The following is a 22087-nucleotide window of genomic DNA, read 5'->3' as shown; positions in this document are numbered from 1 at the left end:
TACAGTTTGATTTTATTATGGGTTATAAGACAGAAAACTAGTAATATATTAAAATTATAACAATAAAAATGATCTTCCTCCCACACATAAACCCTGTGTTCTGTTGAGAGACTTTCACTGTTTATCGAGTGTTATCAAGTTGACATATAAATATATCTAAACTGGGAAGCATGCTTTAAACAGAAGTTGGTTTATAACCTTTCATAATCTTATGACAACTGATCATAAAACATAATGTCAAGTTGATATAACACGCAATGTACTCTGGCAGGAGATATATTTCAGAAGGTCTCCTTTTAAAGGTATTCTGGTCAGAAATGCTATTTAATAATAAGAATAGATAAATGTTATTTAACTTTTATTAATTATTATCGTCTCTGCTGGTAAAAGCGCTAAAATTAGGTTGTGTGATGATGATGCGGATGATGTAACCACACACAAAGAGAGACTCTTCAGCCTTATTTGCATATTTAACTGACCTCTCGCCAACCCGCTGCCTGCTCATTAAATATTCATGAACTCTTCATTCACTCAGAGCGGCCCGGGCGGAGTTTAGTCTGAGGGGCGGGACGAATGTAAATGAGCAGAGCTCCTCTGCTCATCGACGTACAATCAGGCCACGCTCGAGCGGGCGATCTGATTGGACGACAGCGCCCGATCTTACGACGGCGATCGCCGAGCGCGAGCCAATCAGGCGCCATCCTCACTGTTTGTGAATGACGTCACTGCTGAGGCGCAAGATGGCCGCGTCTAGTCGGTAAACGCTCGTCCGACCGCGGAACCGAGCGAGTGTGTAGATGCTGTGAGCGAGTGAATACACGGAGTGTGTGGATGCTGTGAGCGAGTGTTGAGGAGCGAATAACCCGACAGAGACTCGCGAGGATGGACGCCTCCGAGTTCATGGACACGATGGACCCGAGCCTATCCGAACTGGGCGATGAGTTCACCCTGGGAGACATCGACGGTGAGAGATGAGGATGATGATGATGATGATGATGAGTTCAGTGTGTGTGTGTGTGTGTGTGTGTGTGTGTGTGTGTGTGTGTGTGTGTGTGTGTGTGTGTGTGTGTGTGTGTTCAGATCAGTGTTTTTCTGTGTTGTTTGCACTGTTATAGTCGATCATGTGCGATTCATCTACAGTAAATCTTCAGATAACACGTAAAAGTACTGGATATATATTTATATAATAGATAGATATTATAACCTATGGCAGCAGAGAAACAGTTGAGTCTGGACTGGTTGTTCAGGTGATGATGATGATTATGATGATGATGATGATGAACTCTTCATCATCATCGTGTGTGTGTGTGTGTGTGTCAGCGTCAATCTGATGAATCAAAGAGTGCAGGATAAAGATATTGTGCTGACTGTTATTAATGCTGTTATTAGTGTTGTAATTGGTGAAATCGGTGTTAATATTGTTATTATTGTTGTTATTAATGTTATTAGAGCCATTTTAATTGTTTTCGGTGTAATTGGTGTTATTAGTGTTGTTTTTATTAGAGTTATTAGCGCTGTTTTTGGTGTAATTAGTGCTTTTATTGTTGTTGTTATTAGTGTTATTGTTGTCATTAGGGTTATTGTTAGTGTTGTTATTTGTGTTATAGTTGTTTTTAGTGTTATTGTTGTCATTAGGGTTATTATTAGTGTTGTTATCTAGGTGTTTTTGTTGTTATTAGTGTTATTGTTGTCATAGGGTTATTATTAGTGTTGTTATTTGTGTTATAGTTGTTTTTAGTGTTATTGTTGTCATTAGGGTTAGGGCTGGGCGATATGGCCAAAAAAAAAAATCACGATAATTTTTTTTATATCAGTCGATATCGATAATTATCACGATAAAAGTCAAATCTTTATTTCTTTCAAGTTTAAAGGCAGATTTTTGCTCCTAAGTGAAAGTTGTAGAAACCAGAGCGTTAACTGTGGTTTTAAACTACTCTTTATTGTCAGACTCAGAACATATCAGGACAAACACTCTTGCCAAACTGGTGAACATTTCACAAATCTGAGGAAGAACATTCAAACATTTGTCATTTTTCCTTAACAAAATAAAAAGCTTTATTGGATAATTAATTTCTTAGTTTCTGCATGTGCTAATTTTTATTTGGTAAAATGTAATATTCTGACTGTTTGAGTTTTATTAAACTTAACCACTGGTCATCCAGTATCATGCATTTAGATCATGATAACCACAGATAAACCAGGCATAGCCTGTAGCACCTCACTATCATGGCAAAATGTAACTTTATGGTTTCTATGGTATTTGTATGAAAAACAGTAGCCTAAATACTGTAATTATATTCCATTAGTCCTTTAATACATAGTCTACATGAATAATATAATACAATTCAATATGTATATCCCACATTTCATGGTGCAGTTAATATTACTAGGCTAACGTTACAGTAAATCCATGGTAAATGATGGGAATTTGTAGACGGAAAAGCCTTCTGACTGTATCGTTGCGCACAGTGTTTCTCCTGTTTGTCAGTGCTGTTTCATCTGCCTTTAAACTGGTTTAAATCACGAAGACATTTGTGTTCTTCGCTGAATTCAAGCGCTTCTCACTGGATCTCGTGACCGAGAGCGATCAGAGTAAACGCATCGGCTCTAGTGAGCTGCCGTTTGGACTTTGAGCCGAGCGGATAAATGGTCCGTGTGGTTTCAAATGAGTTTCGTTACGCTTTTGGCGCATAAACATTGTCAAACATTTATCGAACTCTTGATATCGTTTTATCGAGAAAAAATATATCGCGATAATTATCGTTATCGTTTTATTGCCCAGCCCTAATTAGGGTTATTATTAGTGTTTTTATCTTAGTGTTATTGTTGTCATTAGGGTTATTATTAGTGTTGTTATTTGTGTTATAGTTGTTTTTAGTGTTGTTGTTGTCATTAGGGTTATTATTAGTGTTGTTATCTGTGTTTTTGTTGTTATTAGTGTTTATAGTGTTATTGTTGTCATTAGGGTTATTATTAGTGTTGTTATCTGTGTTTTTGTTGTTATTAGTGTTTATAGTGTTATTGTTGTCATTAGGGTTATTATTAGTGTTGTTATCGGTGTTATTAAAGTTGTTGTTTTTAGTGTTATTGTTGTCATTATGGGTTATTATTAGTGTTATGTGTTGTTATAGTTGTTGTTTTTAGTGTTATTTGTTGTCATTATGGGTTATTATTAGTGTTATGTGTTGTTATAGTTGTTGTTTTTAGTGTTATTTGTTGTCATTATGGGTTATTATTAGTGTTATGTGTTGTTATAGTTGTTGTTTTTAGTGTTATTGTTGTCATTATGGGTTATTATTAGTGTTATGTGTTGTTATAGTTGTTGTTTTTAGTGTTATTGTTGTCATTATGGGTTATTATTAGTGTTATGTGTTATAGTTGTTGTTTTTAGTGTTATTTGTTGTCATTATGGGTTATTATTAGTGTTATGTGTTGTTATAGTTGTTGTTTTTAGTGTTATTGTTGTCATTATGGGTTATTATTAGTGTTATGTGTTGTTATAGTTGTTGTTTTTAGTGTTATTGTTGTCATTATGGGTTATTATTAGTGTTGTTATCGGTGTTATTAAAGTTGTGGTTTTTAGTGTTATTATTCAGGGCTCAATGTTCAGGATGTTTTGCACTGGCCTGGTCGCTCACCACTATACTGTAATGAATAAATAAAACAAATAAAACAGGCCTAGTTAGTTATTCTGTCCGCAATGTTTTTGACCCGTAACCTTAATAAATAAGGTTGTGACACCAAAAGCTACTAGCCTAACTCATATAAATGTAAAATACTAAAAGACAAGTAAACTGTCAGTAATACAATAAGAGCTAATAATAAAACTAAGAGCAACAGCACAAACACAAAAGAAAAGAAAAAACATACAAATAAAATAAACAGTGTTTTTCAGGTAGAAATAAATAATCAAATGTTAAATAGCACTGCATAGTCTTCACTGACTTAAATACAGATTAAAGTTATTTATGATACTTAGTCAGTTTAGTCGAGTGATTTTTTTTTCTTTGTTGTTTGATGAACATTAAAGCACAGCAGGTTTATTAGGCTACTGTCACTTTAAGAGCTGCAGGTTTATTAGGCTACTGTCACTTTAAGAGCTGCAGGTTTATTAGGCTACTGTCACTTTAAGAGCTGCAGGTTTATTAGGCTACTGTCACTTTAAGAGCTGCAGGTTTATTAGGCTACTGTCACTTTAAGAGCTGCAGGTTTATTAGGCTACTGTCACTTTAAGAGCTGCAGGTTTATTAGGCTACTGTCACTTTAAGAGCTGCAGGTTTATTAGGCTACTGTCACTTTAAGAGCTGCACTGGTCCAGTACACTGATACACACCTGTTTTACTCCTCAACTGTTTATGTTCATTAACATATAGTAGTGTTGTTGTTAGTGTTTTTATTGATGATGTTGTCAGTGTTGGTATTTTTGTTAATATTGTTGGTGGTTATAATTAGTGTTGTTATTTATTGGAGTTATGATTGTTGTTATTAGAGTTATTGGTGTGGTTATAAGTGACGTTAAGGTTAGTGTTGTTATTTGTGTTATCAGTGTAGTAAGTGTTGTTGTCGTCGTCGTTATATAGCTATCAAGGCCGTGCGTTTGATTCAGGGCCGCATGAACTGATAAGCATGTAAAAGTCAGTGAAAGTCATGAATGAAAGTAAATGTTTCACACACACACACACACACACACATCAGATGATTCTCAGTCAGTGATCAGAGCGTGATCAGTGATCGCTGATCATTTAAACATCAGGTTTACAGCGTGAGTCGACTCTGGTTCTCCTGAAGGAGTGTGTCGTGTGGAGATGAAGAGTGTGTGATCACACACACACACACACACAAGCTAAACCTCTCTGTGAAGGATCATGTGAACACACACACTGAATTTGATCGTCCGCTCCTGTGTCTCTCTGTGGTTCTCTCTAAAGACAGACACACTCGTGTCGTGTGTGTGTGGTTATTATTGTAATTTGCACGTTGTTGTGATAGTGAGTAATGTGATTATATGACCGTCGTTGTGTGAATGTGTGTGTGTGAGACTATGTGAATTAGTGTGTGTGTGTGTGCGTGTGAGGGAGAGAGTATGAGAGTGTGTGTGTGAGAGACTGTGTGAATTAGTGTGTGTGTGTGTGAGTGAGTGAGTGAGTGAGTGTGTGTGTGAGGGAGAGAGAGAGAGTATGAGAGTGTGTGTGTGTGAGTGTGTTTGTGAGAGAGTGTGTGTGTGTGTTTGTGTGGGAGTATGAGTGTGTGTGAGTGAGAGAGAGTAAGTATGTGTGTGTGTGTGTGTGTGTGTGTGTGTGTGTGTGTGTGTGTGAGTGAGTGAGTGAGTGAGTGTGTGTGTGAGGGAGAGAGAGAGAGTATGAGAGTGTGTGTGTGTGAGTGTGTTTGTGAGAGAGTGTGTGTGTGTGTTTGTGTGGGAGTATGAGTGTGTGTGAGTGAGAGAGAGTAAGTATGTGTGTGTGTGTGTGTGTGTGTGTGTGTGTGTGTGTGTGTGTGTGTGTGTGTGTGTGTGTGAGTGTGTGAGTGTGTGAGTGTGTGAGTGTGTGAGTGTGTGAGTGAGTGAGTGAGTGAGTGAGTGAGTGAGTGAGTGAGTGAGTGAGTGAGTGAGTGAGTGGGTGAGTGAGTGAGTGAGTGAGTGAGTGAGTGAGTGAGTGAGTGAGTGAGTGAGAACAGTTTCTAAAGCTTAGTAAGATCCAGAAGCTGTCGTGAATCTCATGAACCCCGTCAGACGTCCAGCACACACACACACACACACACACACACACACTCTGGTGTTTCGCTGATGTGAAACTCATGAACCTCGTCAGACGTCCAGCTCTCTCTCTCACACACACACACACACACACCAGCTCACCCACACATCAACACAAATGACAAGATATTACTTACATAATGACAACGAAGCATTTCCATGACTATTAAACACGTTTCACATGAACTGTTTGCAAATAAAGTTGGACACACTTATAAACGTAACTGCGTTAGAGATGCACCGATCTGACAAACCGATAATCCTTCATATTTGAAAGCCCATAACTGATCATATTTGCAGATAAATCAACATTTTCATATACTTTTTTTGAGTGTCTGGTGACAAAAACAAAAGCCTCACCATTAAAAGCTCAGCATAAATCACACATATAGTGAACCGGTGTGAGAGTCATCAACTTTGCACATTATTTTTACTCTCTGATGGCCAAAAAACATAATAATTTGCCTTGCAAAAAACATAAATAATGCCTAGTCATTGGACAACGTATAAAAAATAGAAATGCATGTGCCATGAATAAATAACAGTCTACATCCAGACAGTAATGATTTCAATTAAACCATATCGCTTATGAAAATAATACGAGACAAAACTGTTGTTTTTGGTAATAATGCATCAATGTTGTTTTGTTTCTGAAGAAGAAATGACTAACTAGGAACCCTGGGAAACTGAAGAGCTTATGATTTCAGTCATATTTCAAGCCATTCAATCCGTGAAGTGTCTCAGATGAAGGAATCATACATGATCGGCTTTCAGATATCGGCCTAATTTACTGATCGGGTGGATAACGATAAATCAACAATAAATGATCATATCAACCGTATGATACCGATATGATGGCCGAGATACTGCGCTTCCCTAAACTGTGTACATTACTCATATGTCCAACTTTATATGATCACAGCGATTTGATCTGAGAGCATTCTTCTTTATTCAGCCCAATCTGACCAGAATGAAGCGAGCCGTGAGTTTCGACTGGTTTAGTGGTGAAACGGGACACTCCTCCACTGGAAACACTGGTTTGGCTTGTCCTGTGCGCGCTGGGACGTGTTTTATGATGTGTCACTCATTACTGTGATGTAAATCAGTGCTTCACACACAGGAAACACAGCGTGTCGAGGTCTGATGTGTGTGTTATCTATCACTGGCCTTGAGTCACTGACCTTCAGCTCATTATCTCAGGTCAAAGGTCACGGTCAGGAGTGTGTTAGACAGCAATTGACCTTTATTAAAGCTCCGCCCCTTTCACCTTTACACAGCCCTCCCGTAATAATGAGGTGTATTCTCCTGATCCGTCAGTGTGAGGCTCGTGATGAGCTGTGTTTGTCATCGCTGCTTTCATAACATCGAAGTCGTTCACGGCTAGTTTTCAGTCATAATCTTTTGAGTTTTGACTAAAATGTCATTTTTTTAGTCATCTACAGTATTTAGTCCACTAAATATAATGGGTTTAGTTAAACTGTAATGCATTCATTTAGAATTTCTCTATAACTTCCAACCCCATTATATTCTCCTGGAGAAAACATCTATCAACCTGTTAATATGAATAATTTTTAAAGTTTGAACATGCAATAGAGCCACAGATTTAACATTAAAAATATCAAATCCTCCCTACTGAACAATGTCATCTAGTTTTTATTCATTATTCGATTTTCGTCATAGTTTTTGCCATTCAAAACTGGTTTATATTTAGTTATCGTCTCGTTTGCGTCTGTGAAAAAATGATGTTGACGAAAATAATGAAATTATTAATTATAATGAACGAAATTAACACTGAGGGCTTTTAGGCTCTTCGCTGAATGCAGTGAGGCTGTTCGTGATGTCGTGATTTCAGCATGTTACACACAACAGTCACAGTCTGTGTGTTATAATATGTTGTGTGTTTGTGTCGGTCAGAGATGCTGCAGTTCGTCAGCAATCAGGGGGATTTCCCGGATCTCTTCGAGGATCAGATGGGGGGCGGATCTGTGGCCCCCGTGAGGCCCCTCCCACTGACGGCCCCCAGCGCCATCCTGACCCCCCCACACACACCTGTGCAGACCAGCAGCCAGACACACACACAGACGCAGATACAGACGCAGATACAGGCACAGACTCAGACACACACACAGACGCAGATACAGACACGCACACCGCCGCTGCTGCAGCCTCGACCACAGCCCATCACACAGGTGAGTCTGACCACACCCCTAAAATCTGACCACACCCCCTCACACTCTGACCACACCCATCACACTCTCTGACCACACCCCCCACTGTCTGACCACCCCTCACACTCTGACCACACCCATCACACTCTCTGACCACACCCCCCACTGTCTGACCACCCCTTACACTCTGACCACACCCATCACACTCTCTGACCACACCCCCCACTGTCTGACCACTTCCCTCACTCTCTGACCACACCATCACACTCCCTGACCACACCCATCACACTCTCTGACCACACCAATCACACTCTCTGACCACACCCCTAAAATCTGACCACACCCCAACTGTCTGGCCACACCCCTCACTCTCTGACCACTCCCCTAAACTCTGACCACACCCCCTCACTATCTGACCACTCCCCTTACACTCTCTGGCCACACCCCTCACACTCTGACCACACCCCTCACTCTAACCACACCATCACACTCTGACAACACCCCCTCACTCTGACCACACCCCTAAACTCCCTGACCACACCTTCTCAAACTCTGACCACACCTTCTCAAACTCTGACCACACCCCTCAACTCATTGACCACACCCATCACACATGACCACACCCTCTCAAACTCTGGCCAAACCCCTCACTCTCTGGCAGCACCTCCTCACGCTCACCCAGGTGCGAGACACATAACTCATGTTGATTAAGCAGTCACATCTCACGCTGTGCTCTGATTGGTCAGGTGCAGACGTTCCCCATGCAGACGCTGGCTGTGCAGACGCAGGCGCAACCGCAGACGGTGATGCTCACGCAAACTGCCAACCCTTCCCGATTCATCCAGAACCAGGTGATCTGCCAGCAGAACCACGGCACGGGCTTCCAGGGTGAGAAACACACACACACACTCACACAAACATAAATAAATAAATGTATTTTGGTTATTAAAATGTAGTAAACCATGTTACTTGAAATGCGTTATTTGTAACATCAAAATCTGATTACGTGATGTACGTTTCTTGTAACACGCTATTTTACTCGTAACAAAAAAAGTGATCTGATTACGTAATGCACACGAGGAAAACACACGCACTAGCGCTGCTCACACAGCTGTATCTCCTCTCAGTCCTCCAGCCGCAGATGCAGAGCATTATGACATCACCGCAGGTCCAGCCAATGACGATCCAGCACCAGCGTGTGTTGACTTCGTCCGGTCAGACCATCCAGACGCTGTCGACGACGCCCATGCACACCATGTCACCTGTACGTCACATGCACACATTTACCCACAATTCCCTGCTGCAGTTCACAACCTGTATAATAGTGTATTCTGCATACAAACTGCGTACTGTGATGCTGCGTTCTGATTGGCCCTCAGCTGTTGGTGCACCAGCCTCAGATCCTGAAGACGGACTCTCTGGTCCTGACCACGCTGAAACCGGACGGGACGCAGGTTCTGTCGACCGTACAGAACCCGACGGGCATCACGACCCTCACCGCGCCCATCCAGACCACCATGCAGGTTCCTGTACGTCACATGACATGAACAGGCGTTACGCTACACTCACAGCCATGATAGACTGGCAGAAATATCAAATATCTTAAAAATATATATATTTTTTTTCTATCAAATATTAAACTGAAATTGCTTATGTATTTGTTACATTGTTGTAAGAAAATATAGTTAAATATTTTCTTTATTTATTGACATTTTTGTTACCATTTTAACCCTTTCACGCATAGAAGTCACTACAGTAGACAGCTATTAAAAAGCATTTTATTGCGTATGCATGGGTTTTGATGGCATAGTTGCACATCGACCACTCCAGTGGACCCTAGTGCATCACCCTACACACTGCCACCAAGTGGCAAGCCTTTGTATGTGGACACTTTTTTTTTCTCCAAACCAAGATGGCCGACGGCCAGTCAGAAATTTCAAGTTGTTCCGGAATATCCATCCATTCCTTCTATCCTAGGAGACTCTTGCAGGTAAAAAAAATGTTGTAACATCTAAGGAGTAATGTCATTGTTAAATTTCCCAAGTATTACTTTTAGATTGGGAGGGAATTCTAATTAATCATCTGTTTACTAAATTGGACACCATGCATCACTAGCTATATTAGAGGCTACAATTCGTACTATTACTGTGGCTGTTATTCTTGAAAATACGTCATCTGCAGTAACTTCAAATAAATGTATTTGTGTTATTAAAATGTAGTAAAGCATGTTACTTTTAATGTTACTTGTAACATCAAAAAGTAATCTGGTTACATAATGCATGTTACTAGTAATGCGTTACTTTACTCGTAACATCAAAAAAGTAATCTGATTGAGTAATGCACGTTACTTGTAGTTACTTTACTCGTTACATCAAAAAGTAATCTGATTGAGTAATGCACGTTACTTGTAGTTACTTTACTCGTTACATCAAAAAGTAATCTGATTGAGTAATGCACGTTACTTGTAGTTACTTTACTCGTTACATCAAAAAGTAATCTGATTGAGTAATGCACGTTACTTGTAGTTACTTTACTCGTTCAATCAAAAAAGTAATCTGATTATGTAATGCACATTATTTGTAATGCGTTACTTTACTCGTAACATCAAAAAAGTAATCTGATTGAGTAATGTACGTTACTTGTAGTTTACTCGTTACATCAAAAAAGTAATCTGATTGAGTAATGCATGTTACTTGTGGTTACTTTACTTGTTACATCAAAAAGTAATCTGAGTAATGCACGTTAATTGTAGTTACTTTACTCGTAACATCAAAAAAAGTAATCTGATTACGTAATGTACGTTACTTGTAGTTACTTTACTCGTAACATCAAAAAAGTAATCTGATTACGTAATGCACATTACTTGTAGTTACTTTACTCGTTACATCAAAAAGTAATCTGATTACGTAATGCACGTTACTTGTAGTTACTTTACTCGTTACATCAAAAAGTAATCTGATTACGTAATGCACGTTACTTGTAGTTACTTTACTCGTTACATCAAAAAGTAATCTGATTACGTAATGCACGTTACTTGTAGTTACTTTACTCGTTACATCAAAAAGTAATCTGATTACGTAATGCACGTTACTTGTAGTTACTTTACTCGTTACATCAAAAAGGTAATCTGATTGAGTAATGCATGTTACTAGTAATGCGTTACCCCAACACTGCTCATTTCAGATGAGATTGAAAACCCCTGATCGCTGGTTTTTCGGCAGTCTGAAAACATCAATAGATCAGTGTAGATTTAAGTCTGAGGTTTTCCCAGAGAGGAGAGCTAAATGTGTCCAAGGGTAAAGCGACAAACTCTGGTAGACTGGAGTGAGCCTAAGCGTTTTCCACATCAGTGTTTCCCGTGCCGTGGACAATATCAAATGCCAATAAATAAATAAATGGCCTAATGGTTAGAGTTAGACTAGTGACCTAAAGGTTGTGGGTTCGAGTCTCAATACCGACAGGACATGACTGAGGTGCCTTGAGCAAGGCTTGCAGTGTGTGTGTTCACTACTCACTACTCCTAATGTGTGTGCACTAACTGGATGGGTTAAATGCAGAGGACAATTTCCAAGTATGGGTTACCATACTTGACCCTAAAAAATAAATAAAAAAACTTGTATCTTGTAACCTCGTAAACGTCGTATTTTTGTTTTGTTTTATTTTTTAAAATCAATGCTATTGGTCACCCTTTATGTCTGTTACTGTATGTGGGTTTTACAAATATTTACAATGAAAAGTATTAAAAAGAGCTTGTGACTAAACCTCATAACTCCATTGCATCCACAATACCAGCTTTGATGACACGGGGATTAATTCTTTAAAAAATATGAGGTTTTCACCCGACAGCGATAATATGCAAATTTGTTGTTTTATCAACACCAACACCATATAGCTACTTATATGGCCTTATTGTGTTCATACCTGAATTTGCCGTGGGATTGCAAAAACCGGTTGGGAAACACTGCTCTATATAGTTGAGTTTCCACAGCTGTACCTTCACAATAATTGAAGCTGTATTATAGTTTTAGTACAGTTTTTACATGATTTTATATCACTTTAGTCATTGGTTTGTTAATACACACAGCATTGCTGTGTTATTACTGTATTATTTTTAATATCGTATGTCTTGATTTAAAAACATAAACGCATACTGTCCACTCAAATGGACATCTGAAAATCTCTTTGAAAAAAGAAGTTTCTTGTACAAAAAAAAAATCTTAGACTACGTTTAATGTTTTTATAATTGGTTTATTTTTTTAATTTTTTTGTAAGAAATGTCTTACTGCATATGATTTATTTATTGACGTTTTATTGTGCTTAAGATTATTTTATTTAGTTTCTACTATGAGTTTGTCATGAGAATAGCCTTTGCTGCTGATTTGCCGTTAAATAAATAATTAAGAATATCTAAAGAAATTTCGTTAATATATTTAAGAAAAAAGGGACTTGTTAGATTTTCTATCAAATATTAATCTGAAAGACCTTATGTGAAAGACTGAAAGATTATATATTAATGGATTCTTTATATGTTTGCAAGAATGTATTGTTTTATTATTGCACATGATTTTCTTAATTCATTAAAGTATTACTTTATTTATTATGATTACTAATTTCTACTACTCTGAGTTTGCGATGAAAGCAGCCTTTGCTGCTTATATGGCATTCAATAAATAAATAAATAAATAATATATTTTTTATTTACGATATTTAAAAATAATTATTAATATAAATATATAAATCAATAAATATAATTTTAAATATAGAATTATAAATTTTTTTTTTTTAAATATGAATGTCTTACAATGTCTAATGTAGTTTTCCCTCATGAGCATGTCTGGTAGTTTAAGAGAGATTTTAACTAGACAATAAAGTAAAAAAGATGCTTGTCAGAATGTTCTCTTTATGGTTGTGTCGTCGCTCTCTTTCACAGACGCTGATGAGCAGCAACATCCTGACCACCGTTCCCATGGTGATGGGGGGTGGAGACAAGCTGCCAATCAAGCAGCTGTCGACGGGCTCTGCCCACACTGGGGGCGGAGCCAGGGTGGTCCTGGATCAGGGATTGGCTGTTGCCACAGGACCGGGAGGAGTCGTGAAAGAGGGCGAGCGACGCACGACACACAACATCATCGAGAAGCGCTACCGCTCGTCCATCAACGACAAGATCCTGGAGCTGCGTGACCTCGTCATGGGCAACGACGCCAAGGTGTGTGTGCCGTGCATGCTGGAAGCTTTGGGGGTCTCATGAGCATCACAGTTCAGTTTAAATAAGTTCAGTGATGGTTCATTTCTGTTGTAAAAAAAAAATTTATTTAGTTCATTTATATATACTGGCGCTCTGGAGAAAACCGTGGTGTCATCGTCCTGCTCAGCTCAGTTCTCGTATAATGGTGTCAGTGCAGGAGATCAATAATATTGCTGAATATTAAGTGATTATCTGTGTTGAATGACAGATGCATAAGTCTGGTGTTCTGCGCAAAGCCATCGACTACATCAAGTACCTGCAGCAGGTGAACCACAAGCTCCGGCAGGAGAACCTGGCGCTGAAGATGAGCAGTCAGAAGAACAGTGAGTCCATCACACCGTTACTTCACTGGATATGTTTACATGCAGCCACATAATCCGGTAGTTATCGGATTGACGGCTCAATCGGACTGTAAAGCCTTCATGTGAACGCCTTAATCGATCCGACTGGGATCGGTGTTTATTCCTTTTCTAATCCGATCGAGAGAACATGTAAACACTCGATCGGATTGAAAACCAAAACTGAGAGGGAACAGCGGGAAACTCTGTATATTTGTGCCGTGTGCACATGTCAAAAATATATTCAGATTTGAAGCTTGTGACATATGAACACACACACCAACCCGATCACATGTTCAGCGCTCATGCTAACACTACGCTCAGGTTCATCATTTGGAATGAATTCAGTCCGACTGAAACTAAAGTTGTGCATGTAAACGTGGCCACTGATGCGTGTGTGTCTCTGTGTGTGTGTCCGAGTCTGTGTGTGTGTCAGTCAGAGTCTGTGGGTGTGTCTGTGTGTGTCTGAGTCTGTGTGTGTCTGTGTGTGTGTCTGAGTGTGTGTCTGAGTCTGTGTGTGTGTGTGTCTGAGTCTCTGTGTGTGTCAGAGTCTGTGTGTGTCTGACGATCTCTCTCTCTCTCTCTCTCTCTCTCTCTCTCTCTCTCTCTCTCTCTCTCTCTCTCTCTCTCTCTCTCTCTCTCTCTCTCTCTCTCTCTCTCTCCGCCAGAGTCTGTGTGTGTGTCTGACGATCTCTCTCTCTCTCTCCGCCAGAGTCTGTGTGTGTGTCTGATGATCTGGATCTCTCTCTCCCTCCTCCAGAGTCTGTGTGTGTGTCTGATGATCTCTCTCTCTCTCTCTTTCTCTCTCTCTCCGCCTCTCTCCGCCAGAGTCTGTGTGTGTGTCTGATGATCTCTCTCTCTCTCTCTCTCTCTCTCTCTCTCTCTCTCTCTCCGCCAGAGTCTGTGTGTGTGTCTGATGATCTGGATCTGAAGCCTGAGACGACGTTCATCTCTCCTCCTCCGTCGGACTCGGGCTCCAGTTCTCCCGCTCAGCTCTCGCCCTTCTGCCTCGACTCTGAGCCGGGGAGCCCGCTGATGGAGCACGAGCAGGTGTGCACACACACACACACACACACACACACACACACACACACACACACACACACACACACACACACACACACACACACACGCTGATGGAGCACAAGCAGGTGGATGATTATCACACTGTTGACACATAGGGCCCTAGCATATACATGGTGCTACGCGCAACGCAAGTGTGTTTTGCTATTTTCAGCCCGACGCAGTTTTCATTTTCGCGTCCTGCGCCACGTTGTTTAAATAGCAGCTGTGCGCCCATCGTGTGTTCAGGCGCATTGTTGGAGCGTTGCTGTTTCGAGGAACTGAAATAGACTGAGCCAGTAACCAACTAAAACCTGCTCTAAAGTCAATGGCGCAATATTTTTTTGTTATTTAAAGGGCGTGTTAGTAATGTGGTGCGCGTTAGTAATGTGCGCCTATAGGCGGGGCCACAATGTGCGAACTCTCTGCTTATTACACACACACACTCTGTTTATTAAACACACAGGAACGCGCAGCAGCACACAGACATGCCAAATATAAAAATAAAAGGATTACACTGTAAAGATGTGTACATAAAGATATGGTGAATCTTGTCCCGTAGATGGTCTGCTTGCGCTTTAACCTCGCACACACGCACACAGCTTTAACCTCGCGCACGAGCAGATCCGTTTGCGCTCTCGAGACGTGTTCAGTTTTTCCGCTTGCGATTCCGTCATGTAAATATCGATTTATTATTTTATATATTTATTTATTTATCGATCATGGCACGAGCGCAACTGGCTTTTAAAGGGAATGGGAGAAGAGACTCTGATTGGTTTATTGCACGTTACACACAAAACACACCCATTACTCATTAAGACAATAGTGACAACCCTTTTAGGCCATGCACCGGGAGCGCCGACCATTTGTCCCGTCATTAAATTAGCAAAAGTGGATTCGGTCACGCTCTGTGTGCGCTTTAGACCATGAGATGGTTAAAATAGGGCTCTGAGTCTCTAACTGGAGCTGGTGTGTTCCAGGTGAAGAGCGAGCCGGACTCGCCCTCGTCAGTCGGTGTGATGGACCGCTCGCGGCTGCTGCTGTGCGCGCTCACCTTCCTCTGCCTGTCACTCAACCCGCTGCCTTCTCTGCTGCGCGCCGACGAGGACCAGGCGGGTCTGAGCGCTGCCCACGGGTCCTCACGCTCACTCTTCTCTCTGCCCGGACACACACAGAGCTTCGGTGAGTTCAGGAGCGCAGGAGGAGTCATGTGAGGGGTGTGGTCAGAGTGTGACTGGTGTATGGTCAGAGTGTGTGAGGGGTGTGGTCAGAGTGTAAGGGTGTGGTCAGAGTGTGTATGGTCAGAGTGTGTGAGGGGTGTGGTCAGAGTGTAAGGGTGTGGTCAGAGTGTGTGAGGAGTGTGGTCAGAGTGTGTGAGGGGTGTGGTCATGTGAGAGGGTGTGGTCAGAGTGTAATAGGTGTGGTCAGAGTGTGAGGGGTGTGGTCATGTGAGAGGGTGTGGTCAGAGTGTAATAGGTGTGGTCAGAGTGTGAGGGGTGTGGTCATGTGAGAGGGTGTGGTCAGAGTGTAATAGGTGTGGTCAGAGTGTGAGGGGTGTGGTCATGTGAGAGGGTGTGGTCAGAGTGTAATAGGTGTGGTCAGAGTGTGAGGGGTGTGGTCATGTGAGAGGGTGTGGTCAGAGTGTAATAGGTGTGGTCAGAGTGTGAGGTGAGAGGGTGTGGTCAGAGTGTAATAGGTGTGGTCAGAGAGTGAGGGGTGTGGTCATGTGAGAGGGTGTGGTCAGAGTGTAATAGGTGTGGTCATGTGTTGACTCTCTGAAATTGTCGTCTGTCTGTCTGTCTGTCTGTCTGTTAGGGGCGTGGCTATGGTGTGTGCTGCCATGGTTTCTGGTGTGGCTGCTGAGCGGGGTGGGCGTGGTCTGGGGGTGTGTCCGAGTGCTGTACCTGTGGGAGCCGGTCACGCCCCTTCACTCGCCCACCTCAGTGCGCTTCTGGAGACAGCGCAAACAGGCCGACCTGCAGCTCTACCGGGTGAGCAAACACACACACACACACACACACACACACACAGTAAGCTAGATTTTTTGTGCCTGCAGTGTGATCAGTTGCTGATTGTGTGCATATGTGTGTCTCTCAGGGCGATTATGCGGGCGCTGTTGCGAGCCTGCAGACGTGTCTGTCCGCGCTATCCAGAGTCCTGCCCTCCTCCACGCTCGACGTCATGTGCTCCCTCTCCTGGAACCTGATTCGCTTCTGCCTGCGGAGGCCCGCCCCCCTGGGCCGGCTGCTGCGTTTGGTAGGAGGACGACACGAGGGGGAGGAGTCACAGACCAGCTCTCGGGACGCAGCGCTGGTGTATCACAAACTCAGCCAGCTGCAGCTCACAGGTGTGTGTGTGTGTGTGTGTGTGTGTGTGTGTGTGTGTGTGTGTGTGTGTGTGTATGTGTGTGTGTGTGTGTGTGATGATGTCACATGAGCAAACAGTGAGTGTGTGCTTGTGTTCAGGTAAGATGGAGCGGCGTCCGCTGTGGGGTGTGTGTGTGTCTCTGAGCGCCGTGAATCTGACTGAGAGCGCCGTGGGGAAGATGTCTGTGACTCAGCAGATCCAGATCTACGTGACGGCCGCCATCAGCCTGAGATCAGCTCTGGGGAAACACCTCAGCTGTGTGCCCGTGAGTACACACACACACACACACACACACACACACACACACACATCTGCAGCACTGGGGAAACACCTCAGTTTGATTTTTAATGTAATAAAATAAGAAATAATAAAAGTATTCTGTATTTAAAGCTTCGTCACCTCTCTCAGCCATGATGAGTTCGCGTCATTGACAAATAAACACAGTTAAAGAAAAGGATAGTTAAAAAATATATACACAATAATACATCAGATAAATAAGAATAGAATTAAATAATTGTCCTACTAATGATTAACAGTAACTGTCTGTCTGTCTCTCTCTCAGGGTTATTTGTTAAGCTGTGCCGAGGCTCTGGCCTGTCAATCAGACTCTAAGCCCCTCCCACCGGATGCTAAGCTCCTCCCAGACTGCCTGCGCTGGATCTTCACGCCATTGGGCCGTCAGTTTTTCCTGAGCTGTGATTGGTCGGTGAGGTCCGAGAGCAGCGAGCAGGTGTTCACCTCTCAGAGAGATGAAGGTAACAAACACAGACGGACTGACGGACACACGCCGAGTGTGTGTGTAGCTGCGGGTTTAACGTGTGTTTGTGTGTCCAGCGGATCCCATCGCACAACTGCACCGCTGCTTCTGTGAGAAACTCCTGGAGAGAGCCGTACACACACTGATCGAGCCTCAGAGCAGCAAACACGCCGAGGATGCTGGGTAACACACACACACACACACACACACACACACACACACACACACACACACACACACACACACACACACACACACACGTAAATTCCGTCCAGCTAGTGACGCTGTTTCCCATCATGCCTCTGTGCAGGGAGTTCACTGGTGTGTTGGAGTTCCTGCAGCTGTTGAACAGCTGTACTGAAGACTCCGCCCCCTCGACCGCCCCTTTCCCCGCGCTGGCCAATCAGAACTCAGCCTCAGGTGCGTGTCACTCCCTCCACACTGTGTTTTTACTCGCCTCCACACACGCTGACGTCTAAACAGTGTCGTCTGTGCAGTGAGGGACCCCGTGTGCCGCTGGTGGGCGTCGGTCCTCAGGGCTGCGGTTCATTGGCTGCAGGGTGATGATGCGTCGGTGAGGTCACTGCTGGCGGAGGCGGAGCGGATGCCGCGAGCGCTTCACACGCTAGAGTGAGTGTTTGACCGTCTGAGTGTGTTTAGACCCATGATGCCCCAGTCTAACGTGTGTGTGTGTGTGTGTGTGTCAGTCACCCGCTGCCCAAGGCCGTGCTGGCACTGTGTAAGGCGGTGCAGATGAGTGTGTGTCCGCAGAAGGGCGAGGGAGTCGTGAGCTGCCTCAGTCACTGCCAGCGCGCCAGTGCTCACCTGAACATCAGTGTGTGTCAGTCACACAACAACACCTGGCTGCACAAGGTACACACACACTCACTCACTCATGACCGATTTAACACACTCTACATGCACAGCATGTGTCACACGAACTACATTATTTAAAGCGACACACAACAAAACTGAGAATAAACAGTATGACATCGTCCTCTGATGTGGTTGCTAACATAGTTATCATTCTTATTATTACAGTTATTGTTAAAGTTATAGTTATCCTAGTTTTACACTCGATCACTCTCGACACACTTTCAGGGGGTGGAGCTTCTGGTCTGTGACCTCCTCCTGACTCTGAGAACCAGCCTATGGCAGCGCGGGGGCGGGTCCAACGGAGAGCCTGGCCCCGCCCCCGGATCCCAACTGGCTGGATTCCAAAGGGACCTGAGCTCTTTGCGGAAGCTCGGACAAGCCCACAGACAGGCCCAGCACAAGGTGACCTTTGACCCCAGCTACAGCTGACCTCTGCGCTTGACCTCTGCGCTTGACCTCTGCATGTTTAAACGCGTGTGTGTGTGATTTCAGCTGTTTCTGCACGAGACGACGGTCAGGCTGATGGCAGGAGCCAGTCCCACTCGCACACACCAGCTGCTGCGACACAGAACACACAACTACACAACAGCAGGTAAACACTCACACACTCACTCACAGGTTAGCTGATGCTGTACTGTATGTGTAGTAGATTGTGTTGACGTCCCACTGTGTGTGTGTGTGTGTTCCGCAGCCGCCGGTGGAGAGCGCGAGAGAGCTCATGCTATCCTGCTAGCGTGTCGTCACCTGCCGCTACCGCTGCTCACGCCGCCGGGTCACCGAGCTCGACTGCTGGCCGAAGCCAAGCGCACACTGGAGAGAGTGGGGGACCGGCGCTCACTGCAGGACTGCCAGCAGATACTGATACGCCTGGGGGGGGGCACCACCATCGCTGCGTCATAACACACACACACACATGAAAAAATACTATAGTGTTTACTATGAGTCCACACTCAGTGTGTTATAAATAACATTATGATGATTGAGCATTATTGATGAACACCTGCTGTTAACCAGCAGAATCACTGAAGGAGACAAATCACAGTTACGTCACCATTATGATGATCAGCGTGTGCTTTAGTTGGGCTCTTGACCCTTACATTATTCACATTACATTTAGTTTGGCTGCTGTAACTGAGTTAAAACTGCCAGATGAGCAAAGAGAAAAGATGATCTGATGGTGTTGATAATGCTTTAAAATGTAAGATTTCTTCTTTTTTGTATCAGAACAACTTTTGGATTACATTGAAAATGCTAAGAATATTGTGCTGTAGAATCACAGTGCTGCTATAATCAATAAAGTAAACCTAACTAAGAGATTAGAGGCCAACTAAAGCAAACACTGATCATCATAATGGTGACTTACATGTGATTTGTCTCCTTCAGTGATTCTGCTTGTTAACAGCAGGTGTTCATCAATAATGCTCAATCATCACTCAATTAATCACTTAATTATCTCATTAACTTTAACACTGCTTCAGTGTTACTAATAACTGAGTGTGGACTCATATAAACACTGATCAGTGTTCATTTAACATGGGAAGTTTGCCCTGTATGGTTCAAAAACACTATAGTATTTACTAGAAAAAATACTATAGTATATTATAGTAAAATTACTCATATGGGACACTCTCTCTCTCTCTCTCACACACACACACACACACACACACACACACACACTGCTGCGCCTCGGGGAAGTTGGTTATCGGTGGTTATCGACCACCATTGCTGCGTCATAACACACTCACTCTCTCTCTCACACACACACACACGCACGCGCACACACACACTCTCAAAACTCTCCTTTCAGGCTCATATTCATCCCTGAATATAGTTACCAATCAGTTATATTTAGTTTAAACAGAGTTTAGAAGTAAATGTTTAATTGTCATAATAATAATGCTAGATTACATGATCCAAGTGACAAATCAGTAATGCAGAGAACGTGCGTTTGCAATGGATGTACATGAAGAACACACACTCACTGTTGAGCCCTGATGTTTGAAACATGAGATTCACACTGAGGAACACACACACACGTTGTACAGAACTGTGTCATAGACCAAAGTCTTATAGAGCGCTAGTGCGGGACAGACATGGAGGTTTTTATATAATTATTTCACATGCCGACTTTAATGCCTCATCATGTGTAATTACTTCATATTTAGTGTCTGGCGTGTTTTTGTTATTTTGCTTCAGTAGTTTGTCTTTATCCTTTTATATATTTGGAAATGTGACAGCGGGACTTTTATTATGACAACACGTGATGATGATGATGATGATGTAACGGTCACACACACACGACAGAAGTGAGCTGTAAATAGAGTAACAAGGAATATAAAAACTAGCGTGTGTGTTATGTAGTGTTTTATTAATTTAATCTAAAGGTTCTGGTCGTGTTTTAATATCTAACTATAATAACTCTCTCCGCAGCTCCGTCACATTCACTCTTTCTTTCACGTGTTGGTATGAATTTCTACGTCTTTTGACTTTTTTTTGTAATAAAACAGCAGATGCCGTTGAAGAACCATCATGTCTCTGTGTGCATTTGATTAAACACGACATACTAGTTACTACACGACATACTCTTTAGGTTTATTATAGTGCTTTTTTGGTCATATGTACTATGGTTTGATGATGAATTATAAAATCTGTTACGTTGAAAACGCTTCAAAAATCCACATCTATTCTTTGTGTATTTATTACCTATAAAAACAGGATGTAAAACACATTTATAAGTGATACAAATAAGATTTTGTGCACACAGAAATTACTGGAATAATCAAACCCACATACTTTTAGATAATAGTGTATTTAAAATTTAGAAACATTCATGCAAACTATCATTTTAATGGTCAAAAATGTGTGACCGATTAGTGATGGCCGCTTCGTGAAGCTTCGAAACCTTTATGAATCTTTTGAATCGAATCAGTGGTTCGGATCGTCAAGAAAAGTCAATGCGGATTCACTGAAATCCCCCCCGGCGGCGAAACATTGAAGTGTCTATGATTTTTACATTTGTAGACGGTTTAATTAGACATTATGGTATTTAAAATGAATAATAGAAGTTAATAGTCGGGTATCGGCTTGTTTAGCGCAGCCATCCGTGCAACAAACAAAACAAGTCCTGAAAATGTATATAAGAACACATAGTATATTTAATCGTATTAAATGATTAGTCAATTGCATAGGATATATTTTACTTTCAATAAAACATTTGCAATGGGTTTGTAGAAGCTGTTTGTATGCATGTTTGGTATGAGTTGTTGTATTTACACCGTTATGATCAGCAGGGGTGGCAAGGTTTCGAACGCTTTGAAACACTGATTCATTTGAATCATTCAATTGATTCGATGCTTTGAAAAGCTTCGTCTCTCCCATCACTAGTGTGAACGAGATGAAGTCGACAATATTAGGGGTTTTTTCTCGATACATACACTAGCGTATAAATGACCACAAACGTGAAACGCTTTTCTTCAGGAGGACTTTAATTTTTCGATGCGCGTTCTGTGGAGGACCTTTATT

The 22087-nt window shown here is 42.3% G+C and overlaps 1 protein-coding gene across 2 annotated transcripts; it reads left to right on the top strand.

Moving 5' to 3' along the window:
- The first annotated feature begins 710 nt into the window (after nucleotides 1-710).
- On the top strand, nucleotides 711-21092 carry srebf2 (sterol regulatory element binding transcription factor 2). 2 transcript variants are annotated; one of them, XM_082143848.1, is made up of 21 exons: nucleotides 711-964; nucleotides 7667-7941; nucleotides 8667-8808; nucleotides 9048-9184; nucleotides 9300-9449; nucleotides 9833-9910; nucleotides 12851-13126; nucleotides 13374-13488; nucleotides 14402-14553; nucleotides 15546-15747; nucleotides 16381-16556; nucleotides 16663-16912; nucleotides 17031-17197; nucleotides 17495-17687; nucleotides 17767-17872; nucleotides 18000-18109; nucleotides 18187-18319; nucleotides 18397-18562; nucleotides 18791-18967; nucleotides 19058-19157; nucleotides 19257-21092. In XM_082143848.1, the coding sequence occupies exons 1-21, from the start codon at nucleotides 883-885 to the stop codon at nucleotides 19463-19465; spliced, it is 3396 nt and encodes a 1131-aa protein (XP_081999974.1). In that variant the 5' UTR covers nucleotides 711-882; the 3' UTR covers nucleotides 19466-21092. The 2 variants fall into 2 exon arrangements, with proteins under 2 accessions (XP_081999974.1, XP_081999975.1); XM_082143849.1 differs by lacking the exon at nucleotides 9833-9910.
- The last annotated feature ends 995 nt before the right edge of the window (nucleotides 21093-22087 follow it).

This window comes from Leuciscus leuciscus, assembly GCF_965113295.1.
Source record: "Leuciscus leuciscus genome assembly, chromosome: 1".
Lineage (NCBI taxonomy): Eukaryota > Metazoa > Chordata > Actinopteri > Cypriniformes > Leuciscidae > Leuciscus > Leuciscus leuciscus.
Note: the sequence above shows the minus strand (reverse complement) of the source record. Positions and strands in the feature narration are given on the sequence as shown.